The sequence below is a fragment of the Corvus moneduloides genome, chromosome 5 (assembly GCF_009650955.1).
Source record: "Corvus moneduloides isolate bCorMon1 chromosome 5, bCorMon1.pri, whole genome shotgun sequence".
NCBI classification, from domain to species: domain Eukaryota; kingdom Metazoa; phylum Chordata; class Aves; order Passeriformes; family Corvidae; genus Corvus; species Corvus moneduloides.
In genome coordinates, this window is record NC_045480.1 from 39,441,178 (window position 1) to 39,454,933 (window position 13,756).

General features: G+C 35.1%; 1 protein-coding gene across 6 annotated transcripts in view; it reads left to right on the forward strand.

Moving 5' to 3' along the window:
* SPOCK3 (SPARC (osteonectin), cwcv and kazal like domains proteoglycan 3) overlaps positions 1-11,753 on the forward strand; it is a 189,292-nt gene extending 177,539 nt beyond the window's left edge. For 5 of the 6 annotated variants that reach the window (XM_032109502.1, XM_032109501.1, XM_032109499.1 and 2 more), the window contains 4 exons: positions 903-1,124; positions 7,328-7,390; positions 8,547-8,684; positions 9,693-11,753. In XM_032109502.1, the coding sequence (XP_031965393.1) occupies positions 903-1,124; positions 7,328-7,390; positions 8,547-8,684; positions 9,693-9,862 (593 nt within the window). In that variant the 3' untranslated portion in view covers positions 9,863-11,753. The other variant, XM_032109498.1, reaches the window with a different exon arrangement.
* The last annotated feature ends 2,003 nt before the right edge of the window (positions 11,754-13,756 follow it).

Genomic DNA, 13,756 nt, shown 5'->3' on the forward strand with positions numbered 1-13,756 from the left:
CTTGTTCTGAATTAGGGTGTCTACTCAACTGCGTGGCCACATCGGCCTGTGGCACGACCCACAGCACATGAACCAGAAGAAGTGTGTGTGTATCATATGCAGCTCACATCTTTGACAGAGGCAATAGGCCTGGTGGTTTCTGCATTGCCTTTTCATGTCCATAGGCAAGTCTGCATGTACTTTAAAAGACAAACAGGAGGTGTGAAGTCTGGCTGCAGGAATAATTAACTCAGCCTGTTCCATTTGGCCGTTTTTTCAAGCAGGGATTTAGGAAGATGCACGCTGTATAGGTAAGTACCACACTGGCAGCCACCTGCTCTTAGCAATCATCTTTTCCATGGCCTCCTCCAAGATAGAGAGTACACCATATAAAGATAAAATAAAATTTTCAAGGTGTTGCTGAGGCTGACTGACTGTCGTGTTCCTTTTTCATATATATGTTATCAGAACAAAAAAAATCCCATTCACAGACTCCAGCAAGTTACCTGAAATTTATGCTCTTCTTAGTTCTGTAAACTTTGCAAACGACTTAAGTTTCGTTCTACTGATGCATAATATCCCTTAAATTCCTCATCAGTATTATTTTCCAGGAAATCACTGTATATCATTTATTACTGTACATAATGTGTGTGGTATAGGTATAACATAACGAAAACTCATATTTCTAAATGCTTTGAGACTGGTGGTAGGATTAAATTTTTTTGCAGGTTAATTTAGTGACTTCTAAAGTGAATCTGACATAATTTCTGTGTCCCCTTCAATAGCATATACTGTTTATTTATAGTATCTATGTACCACTAGAGCTGTTTCCATGATGCAGCATTCTTTTGTGGTGGCTGGGATCAGCAGCTGGTCTAGTTTTCCTCCTATATAATTTCTATTATTTTTGTTTTGCCTCTTAGGATTTGATACCAGCATTTTGCCAATTTGCAAAGACTCCCTCGGCTGGATGTTTAATAGGCTCGATATGAACTATGACCTGTTGTTGGACCAGTCAGAACTTGGAAGCATTTACCTTGACAAGAACGAGCCATGCACCAGGGCGTTCTTCAATTCCTGTGACACATACAAAGACAGTTTGATATCTAACAACGAGTGGTGCTACTGCTTCCAAAGACAGCAAGGTAAAAGATGAGAACAACCTGCCTATGTATATGACTGACCTTTTGGTTGGGCTTTATTTTTTTTTCAACATATTAAGAAAATTGCAGTGAAGTACAAGCTCTTAAATACTGTGCAATGAATTTGTGTTAAGGTTTGTGACATACGGTGAATACCTTAAATGAAGTAAAAAATCCCCAAACAAACAAAAAAAGCCAAACAACCCAAGCTAAATGGGAAGGTTTGCTATTAAAATTCAAGGATTCTAAGTGCAACACTGCCACTAATGCTTTTACAGCTATATTGTTCCTCTTACCAACATTTAGTATGTATGGAGATGAAAGAGATTAAAATAACATACGCAAATACTTAAATTATTTCTTCCCAGTCTACTTTGCCTACACTAAAAAATAAACTTTTTGTATTGCTAATGTAGGGTATCTTATGTTCAGTGAGCCTAATAAAATAGCTGAATAAACATTATGGATAAAGTTACTTCCAATCATTTAGACCTAAAACCAGTTGGTTTTTATTGCCTAGTTGAATGTCTTGTTAATGTTCTGATATGATTTTGGTTAGACAAAAAAACACAACCTAGAAGCATTATTTTCCTGAGGAATATATAACAATTCTAGACATCACGTAAATTATGTAATCAAGCTAGTTGTAGTGTATCAAGAAATTCACTCATTAAATATTGGCTGAAATTGGGCAGAATAACCCCTGCATTATTCTTACTAACATGAGGGAGTTTTTCTAAAGGATAAACAGTAACCAGGGTTCAAATTTATACTGCCAGTAGAGGAGATAAAACTGATTTGGTGGAAAGCTTCCAAAATTAATTCAGCCTTCTTGAAAATTTTAGTATCAGTTTTTAAATCTCACTTGTAGCCTTAAAACTCTCATGATAAATTTACATTAGCATTCCACATTTATGGTTTCACTCTGATTTCTATGGAAATAAAGGTTTTTATGATGCCACATCTGCCATTTGTGAATCTAGATAAAATAAAGCTGTACTCCTGTAGATAAATACTGAATAGCATATTTTTCTTTGATAACTTTCTCTTTAAAAGGTTAACATTTAAACTTTTAAAATACCTTGCTTGTTTTACAGTAGAACAATAAGTTTTTCTTTATTTTTTATAAGCGTGTATGTACTGCTAACAAAACTGGCAAATTAAAAACAACCCATCCCAGAAGTAATGTAGCTCTTAAAGGACATAACAGCATAACCAGGACATTAAGAAAACACTTCCACAGATCAGTTTCAAGTAGTTTTGCATTTTCTTACCTATAAACACATTTTGTGTAAAGTATTTGCTCAGTGTCCTTCTAGAACCTGAGGATGGTATTGTAAAGACTGATCTAAACACTAAAGAATTCTATTAATGGTACCCCAGCAAATCCATCTTTCAGACCCTGATTCTTCACATTGCAGAACCCAACATTATCAAGCTTTTTTTCCCTTTTTTACCAATTTCCTCGCTGTCTTGATAATTAACATAATGGTGTTGTGATAAGGTGCTGATTTCAAACAGATTAGATAGTCTTTAATACCACTGTGTTTGAGTATATAGTAAAAAAGATGTCTCCTAAACATTGTATATGAAATGAAATTGCATGTTTTGGCAACCCTTGTGCATTGAACATACACTTCATCCTTTGAAATTAACACCGTCGTCAAAATCTGTATTCTCTGGATTTTGGTGTAAGGTGAAAAAAGAATCTTACAGTCTTCTTTTGTCATGTCATGCTGTTAGCTCATGCACAAATGTCTAACTGCCTAACTCCCTAGTGCATTAGTAACCCATTGAAGTCTCTGTTTGGAATTTGCATTGCTGTGCTGAACCTTGGAATATTTTCAAGTTTGGTCATGTTTTACTTGATGGAATGATCTAAATAAGGCCTTTAACTAAGGCTTTGCTATTAATAGCAAAGAGATGGAAAAGCTGAGAAACTCAGCAGCTTCTTTCTGATGTTTATTAAGATAAGTTGATACTAACAGAATGCTTCAAGCCATGTAGCGAGGTCTCTCTATTCATTGACCTTAGTAGTGCTTTCTGGGCAGATCAGTGATTTTACAGTACTGTTATTGATTAACGATGTTCAAAAGGGAATACAAAATTTAGTCAACCATATGTATCATACTGGGGATAGCAATTTCATTGTGCTTTTTAAAAGTACATGGCATTTGCTTGAGTCATTATCTAAGAAGCCCTCATAGTCTTTGATCTTAGTTTTACCATGCAAGACTGTCAGGATCAGACAAGTACTTGTAACTCTTCTTCATTCTTTCTTTCTGCTTGAGATCCATCATGTCACATTACACTACACTAGACCTATTACTGCACATTGCTAACAACTTCTTGTCAATATAAGAAACTTTTTATGAATCATGAAGTCAGATCTTTCTTGTGGAGAAGATGATCTTTCTGTAGTGGTTGTCCCGCCTTGACAAATGCTTAAACACTTCGGTACAGTCCAGTGATTCTTACTGCACTTTTTCTTGCTCTTACTCTGCTTTAAATGTAGTTTAGTATTTCTGAGGTGTATTCTAGGCATTAAAATGCGTTTCTGCAATACTTCTGCTCTGTGACAGTGCTCTTTGCAAGTCACTTTGGTCACTATGGCCCTCTAGTTTCAACAACCCATGTGAGTGTTTGAGCGCCCATCTTCAGAACTTACTTTCTTCATTGTTTAATGCTAACTTGACACTTTAGTGTTTACCTAAATGCTGAGGCCTTTGCAATGTTGGCCTTTTTATAGGTTGAACTTCTTTCTGCCAGTAATTCATTACTGCAGTCTTGTTTTGTTGCATCACTGAGTGAGAGCAGGAGAGTAGCCAATTTTGCTGGGAATATTAATGCAGCAAAGTATTTGTTTACTGAAGGCCTCTGCATGGATCTATTAGTCCAGCACTTTTCTAGATACATTTTCTTAGAGGCTCTTCTGTCTGTCATGCCTGGAAGACATCTTAATGACTTCAAAAACAGTCCCTCTTACAGAAGAATGGTAATTATCATGATTTGTATTTGCCAGTCTTAAGATTGCAAGGACTTCAAATATGTTTATAGGTGGTTATAAAGGAAGCGGTAACATGCCTTTATCAAGATAAATGATTAACATGAGTAAGATCCCCTGGAGGACTTCTTGAGGTGTAGTGTTGGTGCTTCAGATCCCTGAAGTACAAACCTTGGATGTCCAACAATTATAATGCTTAACCCCAAGCACAGGCAAGACATCAAAAGGGAGCCTAATCTGCAGTGGACCATATTCCAGAAACTAGGGGCTCTGCCAAATATTATCTACTTGATAGGTGGAAAATCACTGTTTTGTGTCTGAGTGAGAAGGAGAATCTCTGAAAGTTGGAGGCTCATTGTGTGGGTAACAGCTCGAGACCTATCTGTTAAAAATCATAGGCATTCTTTGTCAAACCTATCAAATTTACTCCAGTTGATCTGTTAATGTGCCATTTTGGTAAATCAGAGCTTAATTGTGCTAGCCTTGAAGCACTTCTTGACATGACTGGATATTGATGTCTCAAGGGCCAGTGTTAATAGCATTGGATACTCTGGTGTGCACTGGTACTTTGAGCACTGACGAACTGTGAATGGCCGCTGTCACGTGGTACATGACTGATGTCAGATTCATTGCTATTTAAAAAGAAGCTACCACACTGATTTTTGTAAAGGATTTTTTTTTTCTCCTTGCCTCACGACTGCCGTAAGTTGTCCAGTGACTGCTTTTTTTATTGAAATAATTTCAGAAATCTAAAAAAAAGCTTTTTAAACTTAGGAACTAGCTGGCAAATAAAGAGGGAGGCATTATGATTTGGGAAAAGAGGAAAAAGAATGTTCTGTGAGCCAAAAGGAATTGGTTGAACTTCTAGCCTGCCATTCTCTTTGACAGTTTTAAGCACTAGAGTGATTTAGTATTGTTAAGAGTTTTTGCTGCTTTTATCCTGAGAAACAAAGCTTAAGTGTGAATCTTGAAGACCTAACTTCTGGGAAGAAGAGTGTTTTGGGTAAGTAACTATCTCATGTTGCCTTGTTACCTCTTGCTTGGTGGTATTCCTTTTCATAATTAAGCCACCAAAGATTTATAGCTATAAAAGATGATTTTTTTCTTTAGGCAGCATCCACCATTCTTACATTTCCACATGTTAGTGCTCATGTGTGCAGATCTGTGTTTCTAATTTAGGATTATTTTTCATAGAAAAAAATACATGTATTCTTCCTATTTGACTAGTTCTTCTCCATCGGCATATTTCCCATCTCTTTTGGAAGATGAATAGAAATAGAATAGAATAGAATAGGTAGGAAAGGTTCTGTGACATAACCCAACCATTAACCTAACCCTGCCAAATCCACCCCAGTCCTAGATCCTTATAACCTGTGATATTTGTATGATAAAGGGCTGACATTTATTAGATTAATGGTAGTAGAAAATACCTTTAGTTTAAGAAATAATCTGTCCTCAGAATGCTGTAGCATTAAGAGTTTAAATCTTCAAATATTGGGAAAGACAGAAACCTTAGTTTTAAAAGGTAATGAAATAGTGAGCATGATCATCATGAAAGTACTTCTTACAACAAAAAAAGTAAAACTTTATGTAGCCTCAGCAAATACTTAAAAATTGAATCCTTAAAACCCAATACCCACCCAATGATGTCAAATCTCAGTGATTTTTCAAGAGCACACTGACAAAATTGGTTGGTTGTCTGGAAAGACAACTCCTGAAAATTTCTTCTGGCATTAAGAATCCTACTGACAGTGTTTTGAAAGTGGAGCCTACTTTTAAGGCCTTCAGTGTAAAAACAATCATTATAGATTTAGTGTGAAAAGCCTGGCCCACCAGAGTTGAGGCCTCTGGAAACATTTATAAGCTTCTTTAAATGTATTGGATATGTAAATGTTATTTAAAATTTAAAACCAAGAGAAATTAATAGCCTGCTGTCAGTAAGGGGTTATTATTGTCTGCTAGTTCATATTTACTCTCTTAGATAATACCAAAGGCCTATTGGAATAACTAGGCTGTGCCAGCCAAGAGGCTTTGTGCTCACCAGAAGTGTATTTTTGATCCCCACTTCATCTAGGCATTTGTCACCATGGTGCCCTAAGCAGTGACTGGGTTCTGGTCTTACATGTGTTCTGCATCAATGTGCTGGGCCAGTCTTGTTCATCTTTAAACCAGCTCAGAACACCTTTTTCTATTTGCATGGAGAAAAAGGGATCTTTGAGTTAACTACATGGCAAAGATGTATTAATAAATTATCAAGGTCTGCTAAAATGGAAAATTCATTTAATATTCATGGAATGTAAGATTTTGCCTGGGAATGGTGCAAGCTAAAGACACCTGTGAATAAACTCAGTAATTCTATTGGTGGTTCGGAATGAGAAATGCCCTGGTGCTAATGGTCTAATGCAGTGCGCAGTGCGAGTGTTCAGAGAGAGATTAATTAGTGCTTTTCTGTCTTTGATTCTTTCACTTATTCAACAGTGATGTAAGGACATTCACATCTTTCTTCCCATTCATGGGGCATACTGCAGCTTTCTTTTATGGACAGTAGAAAATTAAATTATTCAGAACAAGAATAAGCTATAGCTGAAGAATAGAAGACTGAATTTTAATACGTTTTCTTCTTCTTAGAGTCATCTAAAGTTTGGCCTCCTTTTTTAAGGTAGTTTGCTGCACATGAGGCTTTGTACCCATGGGATCCATTCTTAAATTGTTGCCAGAGAATCACAATCTTGCAGACTTCAGTGAAGGAAAAGGTCTTATTTTCTTAGTGTAGTATGTGAAATACAAAATTTGAACATGACTTCTAAAAAGGACAAAAGAGAAGAAATTTAAAGTGCCATCCTGTTTTTAACCAGTACATGAGGCAAGCTTCACAGTTGCACTCTGATTTTTGTAGAGCAGTAAAGTAGGGTGTGATAGTTACTATTTTGGTCTAGCATTCCTCATCCTCCAGACTGGTGACTAGATGCTCACTTGGAGATGAGATAACTGGGAGTGGTGTTCTGCACAAATCCATGGTGCTGTGCAGTTCATAATTCTGAAGCTGTAGCAAGGTGTGGTAATTCTTTTATTTTAGATGTGTGTGTTTCGTAAGATCAGTAATTAGAGTGACCTTACAGCATAGCAAACTGCGAAAACGTAGTCATGTGCTTTCTGTCCTAGATACTATGTAACCTGTTTAACATTTTTTATGTTGTTTTAGACCCACCTTGCCAGACAGAACTCAACAACATTCAGAAGCAGCAAGGAGGAAAGAAGCTCCTAGGTGAGCCATAGATCATTCTTTTGAAGGTTTTATTACTTACATAAATAATCCTAGTTAAACAGCAACACAAAATCAATATTAATCCAATGAAGATAGACCCACAGTAAATCTCAGAAACAAAATTTATGAAATTTTTGAAAGCTATTAAACTTAGTTTTATTACCTTAGCTACCAAAAGCTCTTACATCTGTTTTATTACCCTGATAGAAGGGTTTCACAGTTACAGAGGGGACAGCATAAGGTACTCCCGGAGTAGTATCTCTGCTGATCCTTTAACTGTGATATTCTGTAAGTAATTGAAATCTTTGTTGTGAATCAGTTTATACTGCATCAATATTTCTGAAGTGTAAGGTCTTCATTTACCATTAGCCACTGTGTAAAAGCTGCAATAAGAGGCTTGGCCCGAAGCAGTCAAAATTGTGTTTCTGCTAAGGATGGTTTCTAACGAGAACTATACACTTCAAATGCTTTCGTATGAATGTTGTCTTCATTGTGGACTCCATTTGGTCCAAGTGACAAACAGTGGATTATTCAGCTATAGGCAAGTCACTGCCTCACAAAATAAGCCCCTCTTGTATGTATAAATGCAAATTTAGTACTAATTTTTTACATTTTTTTATGGTGTGTTATGCTGCATTTGTCTCCTATGGTGGAATAATTAAATATTAGTATGTAAATAAGTGGTTTCTAAAATATGTATTAAACACAAATAACTCCTTGTAGCAGATAGTTTTTTAATCAGGAAGTCTGGCCCTTACTATTCAGACTCGTTTGTGCTCCACAGATGATAGAACTTCCTATTCAGGAGTGGGTCCTACATTTGAGCCTTTTCACCAGAATTCAGTGAAAATCTGGACTGAGATACTCAGGGAGTAAGGAATATATATCACAGGATCAACAAAAAATTTAAAGGAAGATCGCTCACTTTATTTCTTGAAATCAGTCCAAGACTGATACATGTTATTTTCCCTCCTTTGATACATTCAGTCACTTTGGGTTAACTGAATTTAGTACTACAAAGGCAGTCTGGAATGATGAAACAGCAAAAGGTAGTTTCTTTCTGCTATAATTGTGACATTGGCCAAGACATGGATTTTAATATACTTTTCCAACATGCACAGCTATATCTATATATATATACACATCTGTTTTTCAGGGCAGTACATCCCCTTCTGTGATGAGGATGGGTATTACAAACCAAGTCAGTGCCATGGAAGCTTGGGGCAGTGCTGGTGTGTTGACAGATACGGCAATGAGGTATCAGGATCCAGAACAAACGGCGCAGCGGAATGTGGTAAGTTAAGAACCTTTTGTGGTGTTTGGTTTAGAGGTGTTATGCCCTTCGATTGCCAACCAGGTTAAATTTCTTCAGTTAGAAATGTGGGATCCAACTACATGGATTTTGATACAAAAAGTAACAAATTATAATATTGTTATTGCTTCATTATTTTTTGGAACTCCTGTCACTGTGTCAACTGTTAATAGACCCCTTATATGTGCTTGGCATAGTGTATATAAACCCAGGAAAAATCAATTTTCTAGAGCAGCATTAGGTAAGTCCCAGAATGTTTCATGAAATTCCTTTGGGTAATCAGCATGCTAGTGAATTCAATTTGACATTTTTTTTAGTTTATATTTGAGGGAATTGCCAAAAGTTTTTAGCACACTAAATCTTCCCTTATTTTTCCCTTCCCTACAGCACTGTGCAGCTTCTTCCAAGAATTCCCATCTTTATTTGATGTCCCAGATATAAAAGATGAAAAAAAAAAGTATTTTTCCTTTTTTTTTTTTAAAAAAAGTCATTTATGACTCCTTTTCACTTCTTCTCCAACAAAAGAACATAGCCTGAAGCAGAGAGTAAATTGAATACAGTATTTGAGGTACAAGCTCAGGCCTATTGTCCATCTGATCCAGGATCCTTTCTAGATAAATGGACAGTTCAATATAGTTCAAGATAATATGTAAGAAGTGAACAATAGTCAGTGTATATTACCAGTAGTCTGTATTGTCATCTGTAAGTTGGACTTAAATTTTTTTCAATTGTTCCTAGCACTCATTACAGTTCTGCAAATCCATAAAATCTGTCTCCTTTTGTTAACATTGAGAAATTATCATTCAGTATTGAGGTGGATCTTTTATGACAAAAGACTCTTCATATTATTTATATTTTATATTAATGTCTCACTCTGTAGTTCTCCTGAAAGTAAATATTCTGGTGTGCCTTTTGTATGATTATGTAAAATATACTTTAAATATGTAGTGTATCTTGTGAGTCTTTTCTATAACTATCATACCTTTTTAGCTATCGATTTAGAGACTTCAGGTGATTTTGCCTCTGGTGATTTCCATGAATGGACAGATGATGAAGATGATGAAGATGAAATAATGAATGATGAAGATGAAATTGAAGATGATGATGAAGATGAAGGAGATGATGATGATGATGATGATGATCATGATGGATATATTTGATGATATTAAGGGGTCCATATGTTGTACCTTTCTAAATTTCACAAGATTATATTTCATAAAATCCCTTTTCTCTCCAAGATCAAAAGGGTTCTAACAAATATGTATATTTTGTATGATTATTTCAAACATTGCAGCTGGAGTCATAGACTTTTTTTGTTTAAATAAGAATAATTATATCATGTGCTTTTGAGTTTTTAAATGCTGTTGCACTGAAGAAAACACATTGGAATTCTAGCTGGAAGAAAAAAATGTTATGTGCTACTGAAAATATATGTATGTGCAAAACACACTGGTTGACTAAAGTCAACCAGTCTCTTCAAAATTCTGCTGAAAAGATACTTGCTCTTACTTGGAACTGTGCATGTCCTCTTCAGAATGCATACTGTAACTTCAGTACCATCAGTGTTTTAGGCCCTGCAGTTGTCCATTTAATGAATCAGAAATGTATTGCAGTAGAAAAACATTGGTGCACAAGTAACATCTCAACCAGCCTTTAATTAACCAAAAGTATGGAGAAAAATCAGGAGGGAAAACTATAGCAAAGTCCTCCTTTGGGTTTGCATTTGTAGTTACGTTTTTATTAGGAAATGGCTAGATTATTGAAAGGATTTTTCAAAAGCAGTAACATGGGCAAGCACCAGATCTGTAATTCTAAAGTTTTTTTGTCTTTCCCTTTTCTGGTTTCATGTCAAGGTCATATAAGATTTATCATTATTTACTTAAACTTTGCTTCATCCTTTGTGGTTTCTCTGTATTTCTCACTAATCAGACTAGCGTAAAATATTTACATGGGGGAAAAGATTTGCTTAAAATTGTATTACCTTTATATATGACTGTATTTCAGAGTATTGTCACTTGCCCCAAGGTAGTTTTTAATAAATGTATAATGATGCTTTTTATTTTCTTATTTCAGATAATAGTTTTGCTCTTTATCTTAATTCATTTTGTTTTCTGTTACTAGTGCAGAAACTTAGAGAACGTATTGTAAAGGTGCCTTGCAAAATAGAACTAGAGAGGTTTTAGCATGCATACCAGTATAGGATGTTAGGCAATAGCTAAGCACACCCAATTACCAAATTAATACCAGTATAGGTACTGCTGCTGGAATGAAGAAAATGGATTATTTTAATTTTTTCCTATTATTATGTAATTACCATGTGGTCTAGATTATACTTATTGTGTAGAGTAGCACTTAAGATTTGACTGTAGAGAAAATTACTTTAATCACTGTATTTATGTTAGCATGTTAATTAATTGTGTAGACATTTTGGGACTCCACCATCTTCATTCATATCCTATCTGTTTCTTTCTGCCCACAATAAAATTGACATGACCTGTATAATGTATCACTACAGGTTGTATAATTTAAAACTGAATCACTGGTTTCCCATCATTAATTAAAAGGAAAATCAGTTTCTTATTTGAATTAATTTCTACACAGTGAATACTAAATCTAATGTTTATCTTATGTAATATTGAAAAGTATAATGCATTTTCTTTTTTACTGTTTCTGTATAGTTTGCAAAATAAAAACTCTTGTAACCAACCTTTGGCCAGTATAGCCCATCATTTTTGACTTCTTACATAGTCTGAAATTTAGAATCAGAAAGAATTCATGTTTCAGATGCATTTTACCTATTAAAATATGTATTTACTTGAATAAAGCCATTAATGTTTTATTTCAATTAAAAAATATTTGAATAGGGCAAAACCCATAGGGAGCTTCTGGTTTTCTGTAGTTTTCCTGATTTTTCTATAGCTTTGTTATGTACTTTTATGACATTGTCTTCATTACATAGTAAGGAAAGAGAGAGATACTTCTTTTCAAGCTCTTGTCATAATTTGTGGGGCATAGTTGTGTTATTTTCTTAAATAAAGATAGTTAAGAGTTTACCATTCTGATAGTGGGATTTTGTCAGAGAACAGTTTCTTATGACTGAAATTCACTGATATATGAACTGATTTTAAATAAAGAAGCTAAAGAAAAAGTGTTGTCATTATTGGCTGATACAGTAAGTACTGTTGTGGGGAGGTTTTTTGATGTGACAAGTAGTCATTAGATGACAAACTGAAAATTCATTTCATTAAAACTTGTGATATGAAGAGAATTAAAGAGAATTCGTAATGTGTTTTGTCTAAAGGGATTACAGTATGAAGACCTTTCTGAAAAGTAGAGCAGAAGAGCATGAAAGAAGTTTATATTCTTTCTTCTTTTTCCCTGAAAATTCACCACTGAACTGAAAGAGGAGGGAGTATGCATGCATTTTAGTCCCTGGGTATTAAAGCTACTTAGCATAAATTCAGAAATCAGTCAAAGTAGTTAAATGCACTAAAGAACAGTGATAATGGAGAATTTGGATAATTTTGGATAACTTTTGTGGTCCAAAACTAAAACAGCAACAACAAAAAATTGAGTTGTTACGTATTCCTGAGGAGAAGCCAGAGAAAAGGTTGATACAGTGTAAGTCTTCCTTTGAAACCATCCTTTCTTTTTTACAAGATAGGTAACTGCCTGTGGATTAGTACTGTGGTGTTGCTTACCTTTCATGATACCAAATGAACTGGAAACTGCTTCACTGTGTGCTTTTTTCCTGCATTAAAGAAATGCAGGAAATCAGGAGCAGGAAGAATAAATAAAGGCAAAGGCTGATCATACAAACGTACTAAATGCCTAAACCATTCAGAAGCTTCTTCCTTCTTTCCATAAAACACAAACATTTGCACAGATGTCTGTCCCCATGACTACAGTCATGCAGAAAGCAGTCGGGAGCCCTTGACTATTTTTACAGTGTTGCTGTCATTTGTTGTTTTTTCTTGATCTTACAGTTCTGCACATGTATTTATAGATATGCAAAGATAGTGATACAACTTTGGAGATTTTCAGACACAGTGATTAATCCTTGTACTCTTAGAATGTGTGGAATTAAAAATCTCAGTTTCATTGACAAGTAAGGAATACCAAGCTCAATGCCATAAAATGTTATATAGTCTTTGAAAGGAGTATTTTGGGTCGAGGCTCAGATATGCTTAGTTTAGAAGAAAATTAATTAGTGTCATTAGATTGCTTATACAAAAATTGGATTATTGTGCAAGACTGAGGAAGATGGACCATAATGATAGTGGAAAAATTTTGGCCTGTTTTGTTCACATGGACAAGAACTGGATTTCCTTTATTCTTATTTAAAAATTCCACTCCCTGGGTAGAATAACAAAAGTTTGTCAGGATGTGGATTAATTTTATGCTTCATAGGAAATGAAAAAGTATTTGTATTTACAGATTCTTTGTGAGAGCAGTGAATATATTGCTAATTACTAGAAGCTTTTAAAAAATAGATTTAAATAAAGCTGTGGCAGTATGAATTTATTTGAAATACTGTAATTATTTTTACTGTTTTTTCAACTAATTTAAATATATTAGTCGCAATCATTCACAATTTCATTTCAGCTAGTGCAGTGGACTATAAAGTAGTTTGTCAGCAAGTTCCTGTGTGAAGAGAGATTGGTATTAACATGAAGAAGATACAATGGACTGGAAGACTCTCTAACTTAACCAGGTACTATTGGGTGAGTAATACAACACAAAGTTTTCTTAAAACTCAGCCACCTCTTAAAGGCAAATACAATGCTGGACATGCTGAATTAAACCTTTTGTCACAGTTGGATTTCGGTTAACTCAGTGTCTCTGTGCTTGTGCAGGATGGGTGCAGCTTGCTAATTTGTTAATTCATTCAGTTAAATGGCAGTAGGAATTACTCTGAAGTTAAGGAACCAGAGCAAGAATGGGAAACAGAGTTGCCTAGCCTAACAGATGACACCTCCACTTGAATGTTTTGTTGTGTTTCAGATGCTAATTGAATCAAATCATGAAGAAGAGACTTCTGCATAGTATGTGTC